Genomic DNA, 19,870 nt, shown 5'->3' on the forward strand with positions numbered 1-19,870 from the left:
TAGTGGTACTTAGTATGAATCATAATCAGAATACATCATCGCACCTGTCGCTATTACCACCTGCGACAGGATATCAAAATGGACTCAACCGGTTGGGCTGTCTCACAGCTCTCAAGGCTTCTGCCTCTAGATGATGATTCCCTGCGACAGATTATCTCTTATACAGAGTCATTATCAAACAAGGACGCAGCAGACCATCTTCAAAATCTACTGGGAGATACCCCACAGGCCCTCGAATTCATCTCTTCATTTAACAACCGAAGGAAAGGCAAGAGTGCAACTACATCGGCCCAAGGAACAGTTAGAAATGATATTTCTGAGGTCCCCAGATCTAAACCGCGCAAGAAGAAGGCAACGAATCTGGGAAAACTTCCACCACCACGGCAGCCAGATAATTACGGAAATACGAGCGGTGGCTATGTCAAGAAAGATGAAGAAGATTACATGACTTCCAATTCTAAGACGAAAACCACAAAAACCAACAATTTCGCCTTGTCAGAGACGCCTGACATTACATCTAAGTTAACACCATCCTCTGGTACATCAACCCCGAAATCCCGAGGGATCTCGCCAGCACCAGCACCGGCCCCAAAGTTGCCTCCTTCAGCTGCCGGACAGCTCATCTCTGAATCAAAATCATCCCGTAATTCATCCCCAAAGCCAAAGGCAAAGGTCACCGTTCAAGGTGGCACGCCTATGCATGGCGCTTCAACGGCTTTGAGCGATCTGGAGTCGGCGATTCGTGCCCTTGAGATTCAGACAAACCCATCATTGTCATCAACGCGGGATAATGCGAAGCGCAAGTGCAATTGCATGGCTTCTCGGCATCCTCTTCTCGATGCGGCCCCTAACTGCATGAATTGTGGCAAAATAATATGTGTCAAGGAAGGTATCGGGCCATGTACATTTTGCGGAACCCCTCTGCTCAGCTCGTCCGAAATCCAATCCATGGTCCGTGTTCTGCGCGAGGAGCGCGGCAAGGAGAAGATGGCAATGAACAATGCATCTCAGAAGCGGGCCGAAGTATCGATGGCACCACGACCTTTCTCTACTCCAAACGAATCAACCCCGGTGTCGTCCAATCCGGCTTCTGATAGCGAAAGCGAGAAGCTGGCCAGAGCAAAACAACATAGAGACAAATTGTTGGCCTTCCAAGCACAAAACGCACGGCGTACGCAAGTCCATGATGAAGCAGCCGACTTTGAAACCACCACGGCTGGTCTTAGTATGTGGGCAACCCCACAGGACCGAGCAATGCAATTGAAACGGCAGCAAAAGGCCCTTCGTCAGCAAGAATGGAATGCTGCTCCAGAGTGGGAGAAGAGGAAAATGGTTGCCAGTATCGACTTAGTTGGTGGAAAGGTAGTCAGAAGAATGGCTGCCGCAGAACGGCCACAAACACCTGAAAGTGAGGAGGATGTACCAGAACCTCCCGCGAGCCAGAGCAACGAGAACGCTACTGGAGGTGGAGCATTTAGCAGAAATCCCCTGTTAGGCGGCAAATTAATTAGACCAACAATACGAGATGTAGGGACAGGAAAAGGCAAGGAAAAACAGAGACAGCAGAAGCAAGCATGGCGAAGAGTTCAAGATGATAGGGATGATAATGAAGAGTTGATTCTGGACGGTGGGATACATGGAGGCAAGGGTCTTACGCTTGAACAGGATGGATGTGGGTAGCCGGAAAACATGGCCTCCACAGTCTATTAGGAAAGGCGGCATTAAAGCTCTTGAGCACACTCTTCGAGTTACTACAGTAGTTGTCTTTCAGAAGACGAGCTCTATCAAATTTGACTGTGCAGCAAAGTCTGTGCATGACGACAACTCTCTGCCCCGGGGACATGATTTACTAAATCTTGTAATTATTATTCCTCAAACAATGAATAGAACCGACTATCATTCTCGCAACAATCCGATTGAAATCTCCATCGCCGCATGCAGGCCCACACATTCTGCATGTCCAACAAGCCTAATATCCAGGACCCTGAAGTACCGGGATAATAATCACCATTGGTTAATATACGCAATTTACCTCATTGGAGACCCCACAGTCAATTGAGAGAAAAAATATTAATCTTCCATTCCATAACTCTCAGATACATGACCACATGGCGGCATTGTTGATCATGTCACTCATTGTATATTGGGTCACAAACATTTCATATATGTAGGAGGATTCGCGATGCCAATTGATAAAAGGGAGACTGTAAGCTTGAAATTGACGCTCTAAATCGTACTGTCTGCATGCTCCTGTTTAGTTTCTCAAAATAATATGCAATATCCCAAGCTCTTTTTTGAGCTACTTTCAGTAGCATTTACAATTGTTCCCATCACAAACGCTCTTGCACCCTCAGACTCCTATCGCGATGTCGATATTGCGCAGTCATCCTACGCCGGAGGCGATCATGGATTTAATCCCGCAGTGGCTGCACAGATCCAACAGATCTGGAATGTAACCTTCAAGACAGACGAAAAGGTGTGCCGAAGGATGAATGCTTGTATCAAACGTGTACTCATAGGTGGTGTCTAGCATTGGGCACGCCCATTAGTCTACACTCCGCCATCAACTGGGAGACAACTGATATTCCTCGCATCTACCGAAAACTACATTCGCACCTTGGATGCCGCTACCGGAGAGATCATCAATGAGCGACAAGTTCAGAAGCCCTGGCCTATGGGTGCAGCATGTGCGTTAGGTCCAACTGGAACAGAAGATGAAGAATGTGATTGATCAAATTTTAGATTGCACCACTGTGAGCCAGAACCTGGGAATCATGGGAACACCAGTCATTGATCCGGATACGGATATTGCATATTTCTATGTAAAAGCATATGTGGAGTATGTCAATCCTTCACTCGAACATGCGACTTTGTCTTAACTATTATCACAGAGACTTGCGAGTCAGAGGTGACCCAACCTCACCTCTGAACGGAATCTACTATTTCTATGCAGTCGATGTCAAGACTCTAAAGGACGTTGATGGTTACCCTTTATCCGTTGATGGTATACCTGCGGAGAATGACCCACGGAGAATCTTTCTTGGAGGTCTGATCTTGCAGCGACCGGCAGTGTTGCAGGTCGGAAATCTTGTGTACGCGGGCTTTGGGGGGCTATGCGAAGCATATAATTACACCGGTGCTGTTATAGCCGTTGATATCAATACGCGTAAGATGAACTACTGGGTCACCCAGGCTGGATCCGAATCAGTCTTTACGGAAGACTGGACTCAGTGGTCGGGTGGTGGCCCTGGTGGTATTTGGCAAGCTGGTCAAGGCCTGGCTTCAGATGGTCAGGATGTATTTTTCTTGATCGACAATGGGGCGGGCTCCTCCACCACCAATGTCTCGACGACCCCGATTTCTGGGAAGACACATCTCGATGTATTGTCTGAGACGGCTGTTCGAATTTCGAAACAAAATGGTTCAATACGACTCCTTGACTGGTTTCGGCCATTTGACTGGCAGTCTGATGGAGGTCAGGACATAGGTTCTGGTGGCCTTGCCATCCTGGGGTCTGAATTCTCAACATCGTCAACGCCAAAAATGGGCGTTGTAACCAGTACAAACACGAAGATGTATGTGGTTGATTTGAGCAACCTCGGTGGTTATCGTCAAGGAATAAACGGCACTGATGGCGTTGTACAAACAATCCCGCTTGATGGAGAGGTCTTTGGAGGAGTTGGAACCTACCCTCACGAAGGCGGCTATATTTACGTTAACCCAGGAAACAGTCCTTTGTCAGCCTATCGCTTCAATTCATCAAGTATGTCCCGTCCTTTCGAACTGGCAGGCGTGGGCTCCCACGAATCCTCCCATTGGGGTGCTGTCGGGCTGCCTACCGTCACAAGTGACAACGGCCGGAAAGGAAGTGGGATAGTTTGGATCACCGAACCTACGCAAGGTTTGTTTGCCTACCACGCTGTGCCCGTGAATGGCACGTTGACCGAAATTCCGTTACCAAAAGTTGAAGGGGCAATGAAATTTGGAAGACCAGTCTTTGGTGACAGACGGGTTTACATAGTAGACGGGCAACGGCGGCTCATAGCACTCGGGTTGAAGTGACGGCGAATAGAGGGACCGATCCGGATGATGCGCAAAATCAGGTGTGGAAGTAGCCGAACGTATGAAGAAAAGGAAAGCAGCGATTACACTGGGTTCATGATGGTTTGAATGGTTTTCAGAGTTGTTTTTATGCTAAACGGATACTGAAGGGAACGACCTAGGGGGCTGCGGTTGTTTTCATTGGCTGGTCGTGCTACTCGTAGATATTTGCTGCCGAAGTTCGGCAGTGCCCTAATCGATAAGAAATTCACTCAAACCTCCGTCGCCCAGTCATACATTAAGGTACTGAACGACTCATACGTCGTTTCCTCTTTCTCGCGTCACGGATTGTGCCATATTTCTTTCTTTCTTGATTCTGGTTCGAGCATTGTAGGTCCTGTTACAGCCATGGCATTGCGTCTGTCCACGAGGTGTCTGTCCGCCGCCTTCGCTGGTCGATCATTCGTTCGAAATGCCTCTTCAGCATCTGCTGCGATTAAAGACTCCAATCTTCCCCAAGATCTTAAAAACTCGATATCAGTATGAAAAATCCTCTAGATACCATACAATTGTTGTGCCTCAGACTGACAGAACACAGCGAGAATCGAACCTCCCAACTCCAGATCCCTCGGCCAGCTCCAAAACCACAGGCCTCGTGAACCAACAGCTTCCATATATGGTCCCCACCTATCTACGCCCACCGCCAATGTTTGAGAAGGGAAAAGGATGTTACATGTGGGACCTTGAAAATAGGAAATACCTCGATTTCACGGCTGGAATCGCCGTCAATGCATTGGGTCACTGCGACGAAGGCATGAGCGTCGTACTCTCGGAACAAGCCCAACAACTTGTTCACACCTCGAACCTTTACCACAACCCCCACACTGGACTATTGTCGAAACAGCTCATACAGCTCACGCACGCGTCCGGTGGTATGGCTGGGGCCACGCGCACATTTATCTGCAACAGTGGCTCGGAAGCTAACGAGGCCGCACTCAAATTTGCGCGAAAGGTCGGAAAGTCAGTATCCCCTGACAAGCCAAAACATGAGATCGTATCTTTCCATGGATCATTTCATGGTCGAACAATGGGCAGTTTGAGCGCAACTCCCAATCCTAAATACCAAGCTCCATTCTCGCCAATGGTCCCAGGCTTCAAATATGGAAAGTATAATGATGTTGAAGCCGTTAAAGATCTCGTCACCGAAGAGACATGTGGTGTCATTGTGGAGCCTATCCAAGGCGAGGGTGGCGTCAACGTTGCCACTCCTGAGTTCTTGTCAGCGCTCAGGAAGCGGTGTACAGAGGTTGGTGCTGTACTCATCTTCGATGAAATCCAGTGCGGCTTGGGCAGGACAGGCGATTTCTGGGCACATGCTGGGTACCCTAAAGAATGCGAACCGGATATTTTGACAACTGCAAAAGCTCTCGGCAACGGGTTCCCCATTGGCGCAACAATTGTCAATGACTTTGTCTGTGATAACATCAAAGTTGGAGATCACGGCACGACGTTTGGTGGCAATCCACTTGCATGCCGAGTGGCATCATATGTACTCTCCCGGTTATCCTCTCCTGAGATCCTCGATTCGATCCCGGCCAAGGAATCTGCTTTCCGGAAACAGTTCGATTCGTTGAGGGCTGCTTTTCCCAATCAAATTGAGGAGGTTCGAGGAAAGGGCCTTATTCTGGGTCTGCAGCTTAATGTGGATCCGACGCCCATTGTGACAGCTGCTAGGGAGAGAGGTTTGCTGGTAATTACATGCGGAACCAATACTTTGAGATTCGTTCCGCCGTTGGTCATAACCGAAGCAGAGATCAATGAGGGCATGAGCATAATACGTGACGCCATGGAGAGCGTATGGGGAAAAGCAGAAAAAGTCGAAGGGACGAAGGGCCAACAAGAGATGCCTGCACAATAGGCATATACTGTTCGCGGCAACTAATTCCAGATACCATATAGAATAATCAGATCATATTGTAGAAGGCCTGTATATGAAAGCAACCCTTAGTTTTCATGCTGATTTGCAGCCATGCGCTCTGATTGGTCGATTCCCGTGCCAAGCCCTGAGTCAAGATACCCGTCGCCTCCTTCTTGATCACCTTCACTTTGATTCATCATCGACAACCTCATCTTTGAAAGTTAATCTCTGAAATCGAGAGTCGATACTTCAGACCTCTGCTTGTATGGTCTCGATGGAAGGAACATTCAGACTTCGCCATTGTGGTCGATAGTGTGGAAACCTCCACCTTTATACCCACTGCAGCCTGGAGTCATGCAGGCATCACAAGATAACGACTCACCCACTGTGTTGGACAATGAGTCAAAATCTGGCTCGCAAATCTACTCGACAAGTACCTCATCATTGCCATCACGCACGTCTACTCCATTGACCACACCGTTGACATCGGGTGGTCCGTCACAACACGCTCAGGATGTCGTATTTCAAGACATAGAGAAATACATTGCTCTCGGTAGCCTTCACTTACAACATCAAATACCTCTCACCTTTATCTCCAAACAGCGCGTAGCTGACTGGACCGAACTCACCGTTCAAGATCTTTCGGAAGAGGTGAAACACGTGCTCGGCGCCAATGTCTTCAGATTGCTGGAAGCTTCATGGATACGACTTTTTTTTCTATTGTCGACGAGTTCAAACACTGTAGACAGCCCCATTATTCGAGTGTATCTTCGCCCGGAAGATTGGGGTCGCCGAGCCATTGATCGCCAAAGGAAAAGCTTGAAAAAAGCACTCCGCGATCTTCTTCCTGATATCAATACCTCGGCCCAGGCTTGGTCAGGTGGGAAAGATAGCAGTGAAGCTGAGAAGGTTTACTTCGATCCTTGGGCGAGCGACGAAAAGGTTTCACTTTATTATCTATTCAACAAACTAAAATCGCCTGATCCAAAACCTGAAGATGTACGAAACCGATATAGCAGAGAAGCAATGCGTGATCTTTTGGCATCAACAGCATCGTATCAAATAGACGACTGCGAAGGATTGGCACTCAATGGGCTGAAGACTACACTTTATCCCTACCAAGCCCGATCGGCTAGTCATATGATTCAGCGGGAAACCGCGCCTCAGCTACAACTGGATCCGCGTTTAGAAATCAGGTATTCCCCTACTGGCCAAGCATATTACTTTGGGGCACGAGATGGGAGCTTCCTTCAAGAAGCTCGATATTATGAAACTAATCGCGGGGGTATATTAGCGGAGACCATGGTAAGTGATAACGATCGAACTTTTAGTCCAATGCTAACCAAATGAACAGGGTTTAGGTAAAACTATTATATGCCTTGCAGTGATTCTAGCTACGAAGGGGCACCTGCCACAAATACCGCCGGCTTATCAACTGCCTCCTCCTGTGCGAGAACGGGTTGGGTCTTTGGCAGACGTGGCTGCCAACATCATTGGTCGTAATGCGATCCCAGGGATTGCATACATAAATCAATTAGAAGCTGCCGAGGATCTTGATATGAGCCGTATCAAGAACAAACTCGAACAGTACAGGCCTACATACGAAATTCCAGCAGAGGTGCCCCGGATGAACCGCAGCACACGGATACCACCCCCAAGATCTCTTGTCATGTGTAGTGGCACCCTTGTAATAGTTCCACGCAATCTTCTCCACCAATGGCAGGCTGAAATTCGCAAACATATTCACCAAAAAATGCTCAAGATTCTGATCATGGATACTGCGCCCAAAAGAGGTGCCAAGCGTCGCGGCGGCGAAGATGCCGATCATGACATGGAGCTACGGAGCAAGCTTCCCACAGCAACCGAACTATTGGAGTTTGATTTGATTCTGTTCACAAGAGCGCGATTTGAGCAAGAGATCCAGGATGGTGCAGACGACCAAGGACGTAGGCTGCCAAGTGGTGCACCTTTAATATGCCAGTGCCCATATATCGGCGCATCGAGAGTACGGGACTGCTCTTGCCTGGCAGGCACCCAATTATACGAATCGCCGCTGAAGAAACTCCACTGGTTACGTATCATCATAGATGAAGGGCATAACTTCGCTTTTGGTCTATCAAATGCGGTTCAGCTAGCTAAGCAATTGCAGACGGAGAGACGTTGGGTGGTTTCTGGAACCCCAGCAAAGAATTTGGTTGGCGTGGAGGTAGACCTATCCGCACTCGAAGAGAGCAATTCTGACCCCAGCCTAATCCGCGAATTGACATTGGAGCAACGGAAAAATTTCAGTCTCGATGATGATAATATGAAGGGGGCAAAAGCACTGGGATCACTCGCATCGAACTTCCTTATGGTTCGACCTTGGTCCGACTCGCCTGCAGTCGACGAAGGTAGGCTAGACTGGGACGACTACATTTATCGGCACGAGCATCAGTATCGTAAAACCTTTTCTGGGTTCTCCAACTGTTTCTTACGGACATTGGAAGGACTAGTAGTCAAGACGCGCCCTGAAGATGTCGAACGGGATATTGTACTACCTCCTATGAAGCACAGAGTCGTCTACCTGAAACCCTGCTGGTTCGACAAAATGACAGCAAATTTGTTTATACAGGTCCTCCGCGCCAATGCTGTGACTAGCGAGCGCTCGGATGTCGACTACCTTTTCCACAAGAACAGTACGAAAGCGCGGCATAGTCTGATCAGAAATCTGCGCCAATCTAATTTCACGTGGACTGGTTTTAGTTTAGAGGACGTAGGTGCTACCCTCGAAACCAGTCGCAAGTACTTGGACAAGGAAGACAAAAACTGTTCAGCGGCGGATGCAAGGATGCTTCTAGAGAGCTGTGCCATTGTGGAGAAGTTGAGATCTTCCGATGCTTGGATCGCTCTCAGTAAAGCCCACGAAGTGGGGTTAGCCATAGAAGACTGGCCAGAAAATTCAGTGCAATCATTCGCATTGGTAGCTGGAAATCCCGCACTGATTGGCATTACACAGCTGTTGGAAGGGCAATCCTATGTCGACAGTCATATCCTATCAGATGACCCTTCCTATGGGCTTTTTGCAGTCGGAGAAACGATCAAAGAGGGACTTAAGGCTATAGAAGAAGCTGATGGGAGGAGGACTACGCATGACAAGGAAGATGATGAAAAGAGCATGATAAAGACCGGTGTCCCTTCTTCTTGCGTAGGAGTCCAGCCCTTAACAAGCAAAAAAGCGCCTGTTACTCCTGGTAAACCTTCACCAAAAAAGAAAAATCCGCGGACTTCGAAGCCGACCATGAACTCTTCGGTTGAAGATCCGATTAATTCACCAACACGTACACGAAAGAGACGATTAACCCTCGCCGACGAGCTTGCCGACCTTCCGGCCTCTTCACCCCTTCGAACGACACGTGTGTTGGGAACTACATCTGCGAAATTGACCTATCTCATGGAGATGGTTTTAAAGCATCACACCGAAGAGAAGATCATCATATTCTATGATGGGGAGTGAGTACTTCAGAAACCCTATTTAAAATCCTTCACATCACTGATTACAAGCTTAGCAACGCCGCGTTCTACATAGCACAGTTCCTGGAAATGCTATACATCAACCATCGCATATACGCTAGAACCCTAGATAACACCACGCGATCGCACTACGTCTCCCTTTTCAACGAGGACCCGGATATTCGCGTTCTATTGATTGATGTCGCGTGTGGTGCTCTTGGCCTTAATCTAAATGCGGCGAGCGTTGTTTCGATCGTAAATCCTATCAATCGTCCAGAGATTGAAGCACAAGCAATTAAACGAGCTCATAGGATTGGACAAACCAGGGAAGTTCTTGTGGAGACCTTGGTCCTGGAAGGAACTATCGAGGAAGCAATCTTTAACCAGGCCAAGAACATGTCTAGAAATGAGCACCTAGAAGCAAAGACGCTCGAAGACAACGACAAGATCGTCAATATCATCCAGAACGCCCAGGCCCTTCATGTGAAGCCAGATGAGGTCGATGGCGTTGCCCAATACGCGCTCTTCAAAGCACCGCAACAAGTCTTTGGGCGCGCAGGCCGCCACAAATATCAGAAGTACGGTCAAACAGGTGCAGATTCGAAATTACAAGATCCCTCGAGAACGAAGCGGGCGAGAACGAAGAACACATCACCTAAGTCAACATTGGAATTAAGGGATCCGCCTCCTCAGAACAATCAAGGCGATGTTGCACCAGCAGTTAGCATTTTCGGGAATCTCACATAAGTTAATCTTATCAGCATTCCGTAGACATCGCGGGTTGGGCTATATACAAGGAATTATTGTTTCCCTTTGAGAAATTGACGGCGGTACTGGTAGCCTTAGGCCAGGTTGTCATTCTAGACCTCTTGCGACTGTGTGCGCATGTCAGCATGATGCCTAGTTGTGTAACAAAAAAAATTCAAAAAAGATTATCTATTGCACTTTCTGGACTTGTCTGATTATGAAAATGAGTTCATAGATTTTTCATCATTTACGAGGTATGCTCCTAACAAGGTGATGAGAAGGCAAAGACGATCTGTAACAAGTACAGTCAGCGTTGACGTTTTGAATCGTGGACCCAATAGCAAGAGGGTTGAATTATGTTACTACATTGTTGCGCCACAGATTCAAGAAAGGAATACTCCGTAGACATGCTGGAGATACACAGTACAGTATCCATAGTAATTAACAACTGCGAGTTATGACTCGTGGGTCATGGTGATTTAAATGGGTAAATTATTCGGTGCATGATGCATTAATACAACACATTGCATGTTGGTTTTCTTCGATCTCTGATCATTATCGATCTGTTAATTCCTCATATGGTCCTATCTTAACTTAGGTCGTTCAAGTCGTTCATCGTTCCAAGATTTCATATGTGGTTACAAGAGCCGGCAAAGTCGGCAGCTGTGCGATTCCTGCAGCAGGCGTCGAGGCGTCGCACGCGGCTCGGCAGAACGATTTGGCAACGTACGCAATGTCCACGACGTCGACTTGTAGAATTCGTCGAAACAACGTCAGCAATTGGTTTGGAAATGGGTTCCATTCTTCCGCTACCCGCACACTGTCCGTTTGCAGATTCGCGCCTTTGGGAATTCATGGATTGATGGAATAGAGGCGGATTATCTGCCCACTGACCCCAATCCCCATGAACGGGCGCGGGCGCGCCCCTGGACTCCCCTCGTCCCAGCGCGGTCGTCGCAAGTGTTTGACCATGTGTGAACGTCATCGCATTGCGAGTTCTCTTCCGCCAAAAGATATCAACCCGTAGAAAATGGTTTAGAGCGCATGATTTTTCTCTGCTAGGTGAGTGCGATTCATTGGTAAAGTGATACTTACCAACACTTCAAACGACGGTTGGTACAACATTTTGCGAGCTTGCGAAGTGCACGCGACAGTGCTCCACTTATACCCATTGCAGCAAACGTCAGCAGTTGTGAATTCCTAGCGGAGTCTTATCACTTCAGGATCTGTTCCGATCCCGCATCCGCAGTAAGCGTCCGTCATGTTCACTACTAGATCCAGTACGTAGATACCATGTGCCAAGTGCTGGTCTGAGGCTTGAGGAACCAGTTTTACCCTGGCATTCGTCACGCCTATCGTTCCTAGACAAAACACGATTCTACATTCTCGTGTCCTTTGCTGTCTCTGGCAGCCTTCTATAACATGTGCTAGCCATCAGAAGCTGCTCTTTCTGTTATCACTCCGTTCATCTTATATGGTGGCACTATTCGTAATCAATTTACCTGGAAAACAAACTTAACGGCATCGATCCCCGCTATTGAAACATCCACACTCCAACCATTTGCCCAAGATGAAAGCGCCCAATCGCTTGCTGGGCTGCCTTGCAATTTCTATCATCCTCTTCCTGTTCTGCAACTGGCTACGGCCAATGTCACACATCCCAGCTGGAATACAAGATGCATGGAAAGAGGGCAACACGTATCGTCTGGTCGTCTTTGGCGACGATTGGTCCGATATTGGGAAGTATCGAGTTTCTCCACCACCCCTATCAACAATCCGAGACAGGGACCCCGATCGAGGTGATATGTGGACAGAGGCGCTCTGCCGAGAGGTAATTGTACAGCGTCATCTGCTTCAGGGATATGCACTGACGCAGATTAGCTCAACTGCGGTGCAATTCACAATTATGCCCGGTCGAAGCCCGCAAACATGAACGTCAAGACGATTGGCTCTATGGTTGACTCTAACGTCCTGGTTAAGGCTTCCGCCGGCGAGAAGAACGGCACATTAGCACTCTTCGACCTCAGTACGCAAGTACAACAATTTCTGGACCAAGAAGACAACGGCGGCTTCCTCAGAGGACGCGTTGGCAGAAGCGAAGGACCGACCATGTTCACCATATTTTTTGGATTCTGGGACTTGTTGGAATTTGCATCCTTAGAGAAGCAGGACGCTATTCGCGCGGTTGAAGAGAGCATTGAAGCACTGTTCCGCAATCTCGATCTTCTTGCTGAGCATGCACATCACCCTGTCCAAGTTGTCATACCCATGATCATGGACCCGACCTTCCTCCCGGTCTTTCAAGACAGAAGGAATGATTTCACATCTGTGTTTGCGCACTACCATCATAAAGCCGTATTTTTGTGGACTGCTTGGAATACTGCCCTGTCTCAAGCTGCGGCGAAGTGGGATCGCGGAGATGCCTACGTCCCAGACACCAACGACATCGTTATAAGTCAGGTTCGACAAAAACAACTGCTCTCCAAGCACATACCCGATGGGCCTGGTCTCGACAAACAGGCACCCCTTTTTGATAATGTCGAACAGCCGTGTCTGTCCCCGAAGCAGGGGAACGGAGGCGAGGTGCAGGGCGATGATGTCGTCGAGAAGTGCTTTGACCCAACCCGCCATCTCTTTTGGTGAGTTGGATCCACGCGACAAACGCATTGTCTCAAGCTAATAGGGAATCAATAGGGACAGCATTCACCTCAGCGGCCGTGCCCATCAGCTAATCGGACAAGATGCCGCTCGCCTGGTACGCGGTAACATGACGGCCAACAGTGCCACCCGACAACAAGGACTGGACGACGGTCCCCCCGCTGAGAACAAGAAATATGATCAAAAGAACAGCCCAGGTTTCAATTTGAAATTCCCTCCAGGATATTAAAAATAGGTCGCAATGGATCATGTTCCACCACTGGGCTGAATAGCAGCCAACGAAGCGCCGTGCGTCTACCCTCAGCAGGGTTGCATTCCGTGAAGAGGAGTAACACTGTCCTCCCTGATCTTTGAAAGCTTGTTTGTGGTCATTGTGGTCGGTCGTGTTCATTGTCATTTCCTTGCATGCCTGTCCTTGGAATGTCTCACAGGGTGGGCCACTCACTGTCTTGGCCGCTTTTGGCGGACCCTGGACAAAGAAACGTCTCGCGAGTATCCGCAGCGACTTGTGGGCATCCACGGATCCGCCGCATTTGTCTGCGACAGACATATTAGCAGATTTTTGCCCGCCTGTGGGACCGATATAGACTCCAACAGCTCAGACGCTCGCTCATTATCGCTACAAAGAAGCTGTGGTTTTGTGGGGCTTCCGTGGTACGCACCATCTTTTATTCCTGTTCACGGTATAATGAGCCTTTCTTTCAAAGAACACCAACACTAAATCAGCTGCCATCAGATTCATCATCCAAATAATGTTGGCAAGTCGACAATTACCGCCGCCTGTTTATCGGCCTCCTCTTCCACTTCCTGTAGCAACCTTCTACAACATCCCAAGAAGGTACGTCAAATCGAATATGCAGGTGAGCGACGACATCGCTCCTGAGGACGATCAGAAGCTCCCTCGAACTTTGCGCAAGAGCAGCAGGAATAACGACTCTCGGGCAGCGTCAACATCCGGCCCAATTCGACGTACCAAAGAGGAAGTTAAGATTCCTGCCTCAAACCCGCAATCGCCTGGAATCAGCAAGAGAAGAGCAACTTTCCTGGATAACGATGGCAACGATATCAGACTCACTGATAGTATGAGCCCTGACGATTCTCGACCTTTCCCGAGTGCTTCATCGACTACGTCTGGAGAACTATCAGGACACGTGTGTCTCTGCCAGCCTGAACCCAAAATACCCCGTCCGAGGAATGGTAAGTTGAGAATCTTCTTTATCCCCGCGGTCGGCAGACTGCTTCACTTGTGACCGCAAGGAACAAAGAGTTTCGTCTTTGTTTGCGGCCAGCATGCCTCAGCCGCTAATTCTTTGTAGCGTTTATCCTTTATCGACAGCACCACCAACATGCTATCGTCGCCCGCAATCCAGGACTTACCAACCCAGAGATTTCGAAAATAATCGGAGAGCAGTGGAACTCTGAGAGCGAGAACCAGAAGAAAACCTGGCAAGACCTGGCGCAGGTATGATGCAGCCCCCTCCCTTGCAATGCCTGCCCCCTGATTCACTTCTGACACCCCTACGTATCTAGGAGGAAAAGGTCAGGCACCAAGAACAGTACCCTGACTATCGCTATCAGCCCCGTCGACTGGGTAAGGCCGGTTCGATATCATCACCTCTCCCCAACCAGCTCCCCACTGTCGATAAATATCGCTGCCCTAGGTGCGGTGGGCGCAGCATCAAAACCCCAACGAGCCCTTTCATCGCGAGCCCGGTAACGAGTCTCCCTCCCCCTGATGCGTCCGAGAACCTCACGCCAACTACTCGTTACTTGCCTATGATGACAAGTAGCCTAAGCCTGGAGTCACCCGCCCATCGTCGACGCGGGTTCGGGCCATCCGGGCTCAGCAGCATTCAGGTGCCGACCTCTGCGCCGGGTGACCAGATTATGTACAGTCCCCTCACGCCTGACTCAAAGCGCAGACGTTACAATTATCCCAATCCTAGCAACGGGAGGAGATCAGAGGGGCAGTATTATCAGACTCGTCACGGATCTCTACCTCCTATCAATCAAATGCGACCCTCACCACCAAATACAGCGACGATGCCTCCTCCACCTAGAACTCCACGGGATCCTCGCAGGGCCTCTATGGATCTCAATCTACTCGTTCCAAACCACCACGATCAGAGCCGAAGCGTAGAGGCTATGGTGATGAGTGTACCTTATCAGATCAAGGTCAAGGTCCTCGGCCGGATCACTCCACCACTCAAACAGCCCGGACCCACGAGCCCTGCGCCGCAAGTTCGTGGTGCCATTATTGCGATTGAAGGCGATTGTGCAGCTTCCATAGAGGAGCTCGCAACTTGGCTACAAGACTACTTGGAGAAGGAGAACGAATACAGACCGCGGGTTGTTGAGCCCCCTAAGGTCCCCGAAGACGACTCCGGAGAAGTGACCTTCGAGGAGTATCTAGATCTCATTAAAACATGGCACGGGCGTAGCCGTGAGATGATTGAGTACATCTCGACCCCTGTCGCGGTGGTCAAGGACGATGAGGCCCAGTCCACGTCGTCTTCTTCTGAAGCTGCGATCCTCCCCGTCGTGATCCTTCCGACCTACCAGCTTCACGCCTCGAACGTCTATACTTCACGAATCCCCATTCAGGACGCATATAGTCCGACAGATCACTGGCAGTGGATGGCAACGTTGTGGCGAGGCACTGTTGGGCCAGACCTGACTATCTACGTACACAGCGGCGAAAACAAGGAGGGTACACCCACCGGCGCGAAGACTGTCGAGCTGAACGAAGACGTCAGGCTGCTGACGGTAAGGAAAGACAAGGACAAAGAGATTGATTCGAGCGCCTTGAGGAGAGTTGGCTTTGAGGTAGGGGAGTGGATCCGTACTGTTGGCACAAATGTGGGTTAGATGGTTCTTTCATGTGTTCAATTATAGGCGCATTTGGTAAATAGGTTGTGCTGGTCTTCTTGTTCCCGATTTTGCGTGTGTCTTTGATGCAAGAGTTCTTTGTTGTATGCATTTCGAACAAAGGGGTCAAGGGGGTACACACATAAAGAGATTCTACTTTAAGCATCAAACAGGCAACCATGGGCATTTAGGCAATCCTAGCATTTTAAAAGTCTTTGTCGCCAGCTGGCCAAGCCAAAGTGATCTGTACTGCGACTGTGAGACAGCCAACGCATTGCACACAGCAGGTTGATAGGTGTCATCCCATATACTCGGGGACCGATCCTTTGTACTCAGTAGTTACCCTACCCCACCGGACCGGACCGCAGTTCACGGTATTCTACATTCCAGTACCATGTCGCACTGCAGTTGCATACATGAATTAGTTGGACTTTTTAGAAGAATGGAAATCAGGGGAACGGATGCTGTTTTCATCGTACAAAGTGTGGGGAATAGCAATCGTTGCGGGTTAGTTAAAAAGTGGCTAATGATGGGGGCGAGGCGTGGGGTGTGGGTGTGGCTAATAAGCTATTACCTTACTTTCCGAACCTTGGAAAGCCGAAACGTCTCTTTCACATGATGACGATGATTCCTCTCTTATCCCAGCGACCGTCACATGCTGGCGGGTGGCCTTCACCCCGTCGCCGCCGCTGCCCCCGAACTACTCATGCCTCAAGCAGGCTTCGCCAACAGCTGACGGCCTGGTCGTATTTTGGCATCATGAAGGATCTCCGCTGACTCCTCTTCCTACCTCCCCATTCCTCCTCACCCTCTCTTTAGATAGTCCTACCACAACCTCACTCGCCCTCTACTTATCGCGTTCAGCTCGCGGATCCCCGACGGATCCGTTGTACCTCTCGTAACGCTGGCTTCATAACCTAAGTCAATAAGCCCCAGTGGGGACAACATCTTCTATTCTGTCTTAGAGGGTCCCGACACTCCCGGCCTCTGCAACCTTGTGATAATGATCGATCATGTTCTCGGTAGACCGTCGGTTCAGTTCAGGAAAATACAGGTACTAGCGGTCGTATCATTTTGGTCCTTCTATCTCTACCGGTACGCATCCACGTGGCATAGGATCCATACACGCCCAATCGAACATCCTCCGGGTTCCACTAACATTTGAGCAGAGGCGATCGCAATGGTCCACCCTTCCTCCGACGGTTTTCAACCCTTCTCTCGAAGAAACTCACTGTCTGGCAAACGGTGGTCATAACATTACTATACCTCTACTCCGCCCGCAATTTCGGAAAGCTCGTCGGGCTCGAATGTCCTGAACCTCTCGCCAACCTATATTCTCGGTCGTACTTCCGCGCAACATGGGTTACCACAGCTCTAGATGCAGGTTTCTGGTCTGCCATGAAGATTCGGAACAAAGGATTGCGGGACTTTCTATCCATGGTCTTCAGCATATACTACATGATATGTGCTGAACAAGCGGACGAGAAAGTACGAAAGATCCGGGCAACGCTGACCGTTGATCATCTACGCGTCAGTTGGAACAAGGGAACTACACCATATCTGGCAGCTCTTACCAACTTGATGCGCCCGAGACTCATGTGGTATCCACCACGTAGACTAAGAATACCCAGACCCAAGGAGAGCTCGTACAAAGAACCGGTGCATGCATGGTTGTATTTCAATGGCCCGCTTTCAGAGCTCAAGAAGCATACAAAGATAGTACTAGACATTCCGGGAGGTGGTTTCGTCGCTATGGATCCCAGGAACCACGATGATAAGCTCATGGGCTGGGCAGGCAAGTCTGGCCTGCCAGTGCTAAGTTTAGATTACAAGAAGGCCCCCGAATTTCCCTACCCGTACGCGCTCAATGAGTGCTACGACGTCTACCACACGATCGTTAGCACGAGAGGGAGATGCATGGGCTTATCTGGCGAAACAGCGCCCAAGATTGTCATTAGTGGAGACTCGGCCGGTGGAAATCTAGCTGTCGGAACAGTGCTCATGATATTGCAGACAGGTTCTACAGAAGCAAGGCGATGGCATGGCGAACATGAACTTCCTCCTCCCATCGGGGTAATTCTCATTTACCCAGCACTTGATATGAACATAGGCAACTGGATGACGGACGAACAAATGGCTCTGATCCGGGATCGACGAGTTCGGAAAACCAATCGACCCATTCTACGCCACAAAAGCGACGATTATCGACACCTCGCTCCAAATACGCCTGGGGCATCTTCAGGTGAAGATTCTGATGACGACAACTCGCCCGCGCTCCCCAACGGCGTAGCTCAGTCTCCCACCAGTGTGCGGGTTCTTTCATCCCCCCAAACGATGATTCGTCTTTCAGCTGCCCATACAGGAAAGGACAATGCTACGCTGCCTAGAATAGACACAGCTCCAAACATGAACGGCAAGCACACGGTCTCGACCGAGTCTGTGACGGAAACGCCCGAACCCTCAACTCCTGGTTTGAATGGAGAACCTTCTGGTCCCCTTTCTGCCGTTCCCATTACAGCTCCAGCTCAACAAGCTACTGCTATCAAAACTCGCTTGGCGATGTCAAGCATGATCTCATACTTCAACGATCGAATTCTCACTCCAGAGATGATGCGCGCCATGATCATTCTATACATAGGTCCTCACATCCGACCCGATTTCAGCACTGATTTCCTCCTCTCTCCCTTGCTTGCACCAGAGTCATTACTGGCCAAATTCCCACGAACATGGATGTTGACTGGAGAGCGCGATCCTCTCGTGGATGATACTGTCATTTTTGCAGGCCGCCTACGGCAAGCAAAGCGAGCCGAATGGGTATTTGGCAAAGAGATGGGACTTGACTGGGCACGCGGCGATTTTCGGGAAGAAGACTGGGTAAACGTAGATCTGGTACCAGGGATCAGCCATGGATTCCTTCAGTTCGTTGGCGTCTTCCCCGAGGGTTGGAAGTACATCCTTCGCTGTAGCAAATGGATGACAGAAGCATTCGAGCTTGCGGAGCGTGATGACGCACACGATGATGAGTTTGCAAACGACCAGTTACTTACCCCTGCGTATGACTCTGAGCGTCACCGCCATACTGGAGAACGCAGCGATTACTTTGGCTCCGGGACTACTGTCGGCCTCGCTGAAGCTGTGAATGGACTCAGCAATGGTCGTAGTAGACATCATCATCGCACCGGGACCGCATCCTCCGCAGAAGAAGACAGGCCGCTGGAAATGACGGTGTTAAGAAACTCTAATACCGGCAAGGGAAAGAGGAGAGTTAGTCCACCTAAACTAGATCTTGGAAAGGTCAATGGAAGTGTGCATAGGGAGAATGGAAGGGGAAGGGGTAGAGGAAGGGGCAAGAAAGATGGCCGACGCAAGAGTCTAGTCTCGCTTGCAAGTGAAGACGATCTATTGGGTAGAAGGATGAAGGGGTTGACAGGTAGTCTGATGGGAGAGGTGGAGGGAATAGAGGGCATCTAGAGAAAGGCCTCATTTGGGGCGTACTTGACCTACATATAGGTACATATGCATACATGTACATAGATAGTGGTCGGCATCGTGCAATTGTTTCTTTCAACGACATATGAGGATGGGGTTATCGCACTGGTTCATTCCTGCTGCATAGCGTGGATTATTATAGTTATAGAAATATGCATACACGGTATATACACACACTCAGCATCACCTCTATCGCTTAGTTGGATGCCCTATTGTAACTTAGCAGAGAAAGACAGCATTCTGGTGAAGAAGCGTGGGGAAGACGAAAAGGCTGTTCAATGTGTATGTGTACATAGACAAGTAACTACCTAACCTTACGGAGTACTCCGTACATACATGCAATGTGTTGTTGGATGATGTGACGCTGTATCACCTCGGGGAATTGCGAGCGCTGGGTGGCCCCAAAGTCCATCCCTGCCATGCTGCCATGGAAAGGGGACAGAACAGCAGATGATATGCAGGTACTCGCTCTCGTACAACGGATGCAGTTGCTCTTTACCGCCCTGTTTCCCCACATTAAAAGTCCTTCCGATCCTCAGAAATGTTTCCGCTAAATGCTACTCTTCTTCATCTCCCTTCATACTTTTTGATCGGTGGGCCAGCCATCCTCTCACACTAGGGAAGCTTCAGCTCTCACGCATCCATCGTGCCATCCCCGCA

At 49.4% G+C, this 19,870-nt stretch overlaps 7 protein-coding genes across 7 annotated transcripts; all 7 read left to right on the plus strand.

Moving 5' to 3' along the window:
- Nucleotides 1-39: 39 nt before the first annotated feature.
- On the plus strand, nt 40-1,904 carry BU24DRAFT_420439 (C2HC5 finger protein). Its single transcript, XM_033527471.1, has one exon. It carries the CDS (start codon nt 79-81, stop codon nt 1,678-1,680), a length of 1,602 nt encoding a protein of 533 aa, XP_033385728.1. The 5' UTR covers nt 40-78; the 3' UTR covers nt 1,681-1,904.
- An 874-nt stretch (nt 1,905-2,778) lies between these two features.
- BU24DRAFT_420440 (uncharacterized protein) lies at nt 2,779-4,169 on the plus strand. The gene has a single exon (XM_033527472.1). It carries the CDS (start codon nt 2,863-2,865, stop codon nt 4,060-4,062), a length of 1,200 nt encoding a protein of 399 aa, XP_033385729.1. The 5' UTR covers nt 2,779-2,862; the 3' UTR covers nt 4,063-4,169.
- A 280-nt stretch (nt 4,170-4,449) lies between these two features.
- BU24DRAFT_345726 (acetylornithine aminotransferas-like protein) lies at nt 4,450-5,959 on the plus strand (the record flags this gene model as incomplete). The annotated part of the gene is made up of 2 exons (XM_033523455.1): nt 4,450-4,581; nt 4,640-5,959. 2 exons carry the CDS (start codon nt 4,450-4,452, stop codon nt 5,957-5,959), a joined length of 1,452 nt encoding a protein of 483 aa, XP_033385730.1.
- A 199-nt stretch (nt 5,960-6,158) lies between these two features.
- On the plus strand, nt 6,159-10,390 carry BU24DRAFT_420442 (uncharacterized protein). Its single transcript, XM_033527473.1, has 4 exons — nt 6,159-6,681; nt 6,723-7,264; nt 7,314-9,448; nt 9,505-10,390. The coding sequence occupies exons 1-4, from the start codon at nt 6,633-6,635 to the stop codon at nt 10,193-10,195; spliced, it is 3,417 nt and encodes a 1,138-aa protein (XP_033385731.1). The 5' UTR covers nt 6,159-6,632; the 3' UTR covers nt 10,196-10,390.
- Nucleotides 10,391-11,473: 1,083 nt separating this feature from the next.
- On the plus strand, nt 11,474-13,344 carry BU24DRAFT_149714 (uncharacterized protein). Its single transcript, XM_033521245.1, has 3 exons — nt 11,474-12,026; nt 12,077-12,834; nt 12,890-13,344. Exons 1-3 carry the CDS (start codon nt 11,766-11,768, stop codon nt 13,080-13,082), a joined length of 1,212 nt encoding a protein of 403 aa, XP_033385732.1. The 5' UTR covers nt 11,474-11,765; the 3' UTR covers nt 13,083-13,344.
- Nucleotides 13,345-15,922, plus strand: BU24DRAFT_149715 (uncharacterized protein). Its single transcript, XM_033521246.1, has 3 exons — nt 13,345-14,050; nt 14,170-14,315; nt 14,384-15,922. Exons 1-3 carry the CDS (start codon nt 13,606-13,608, stop codon nt 15,719-15,721), a joined length of 1,929 nt encoding a protein of 642 aa, XP_033385733.1. The 5' UTR covers nt 13,345-13,605; the 3' UTR covers nt 15,722-15,922.
- A 421-nt stretch (nt 15,923-16,343) lies between these two features.
- On the plus strand, nt 16,344-19,482 carry BU24DRAFT_440382 (alpha/beta-hydrolase). The gene is made up of 2 exons (XM_033530368.1): nt 16,344-16,816; nt 16,891-19,482. The coding sequence occupies exons 1-2, from the start codon at nt 16,725-16,727 to the stop codon at nt 19,190-19,192; spliced, it is 2,394 nt and encodes a 797-aa protein (XP_033385734.1). The 5' UTR covers nt 16,344-16,724; the 3' UTR covers nt 19,193-19,482.
- Nucleotides 19,483-19,870: the final 388 nt, after the last annotated feature.

The sequence above is a fragment of the Aaosphaeria arxii genome (assembly GCF_010015735.1).
Source record: "Aaosphaeria arxii CBS 175.79 unplaced genomic scaffold BU24scaffold_3, whole genome shotgun sequence".
Lineage (NCBI taxonomy): Eukaryota > Fungi > Ascomycota > Dothideomycetes > Pleosporales > Aaosphaeria > Aaosphaeria arxii.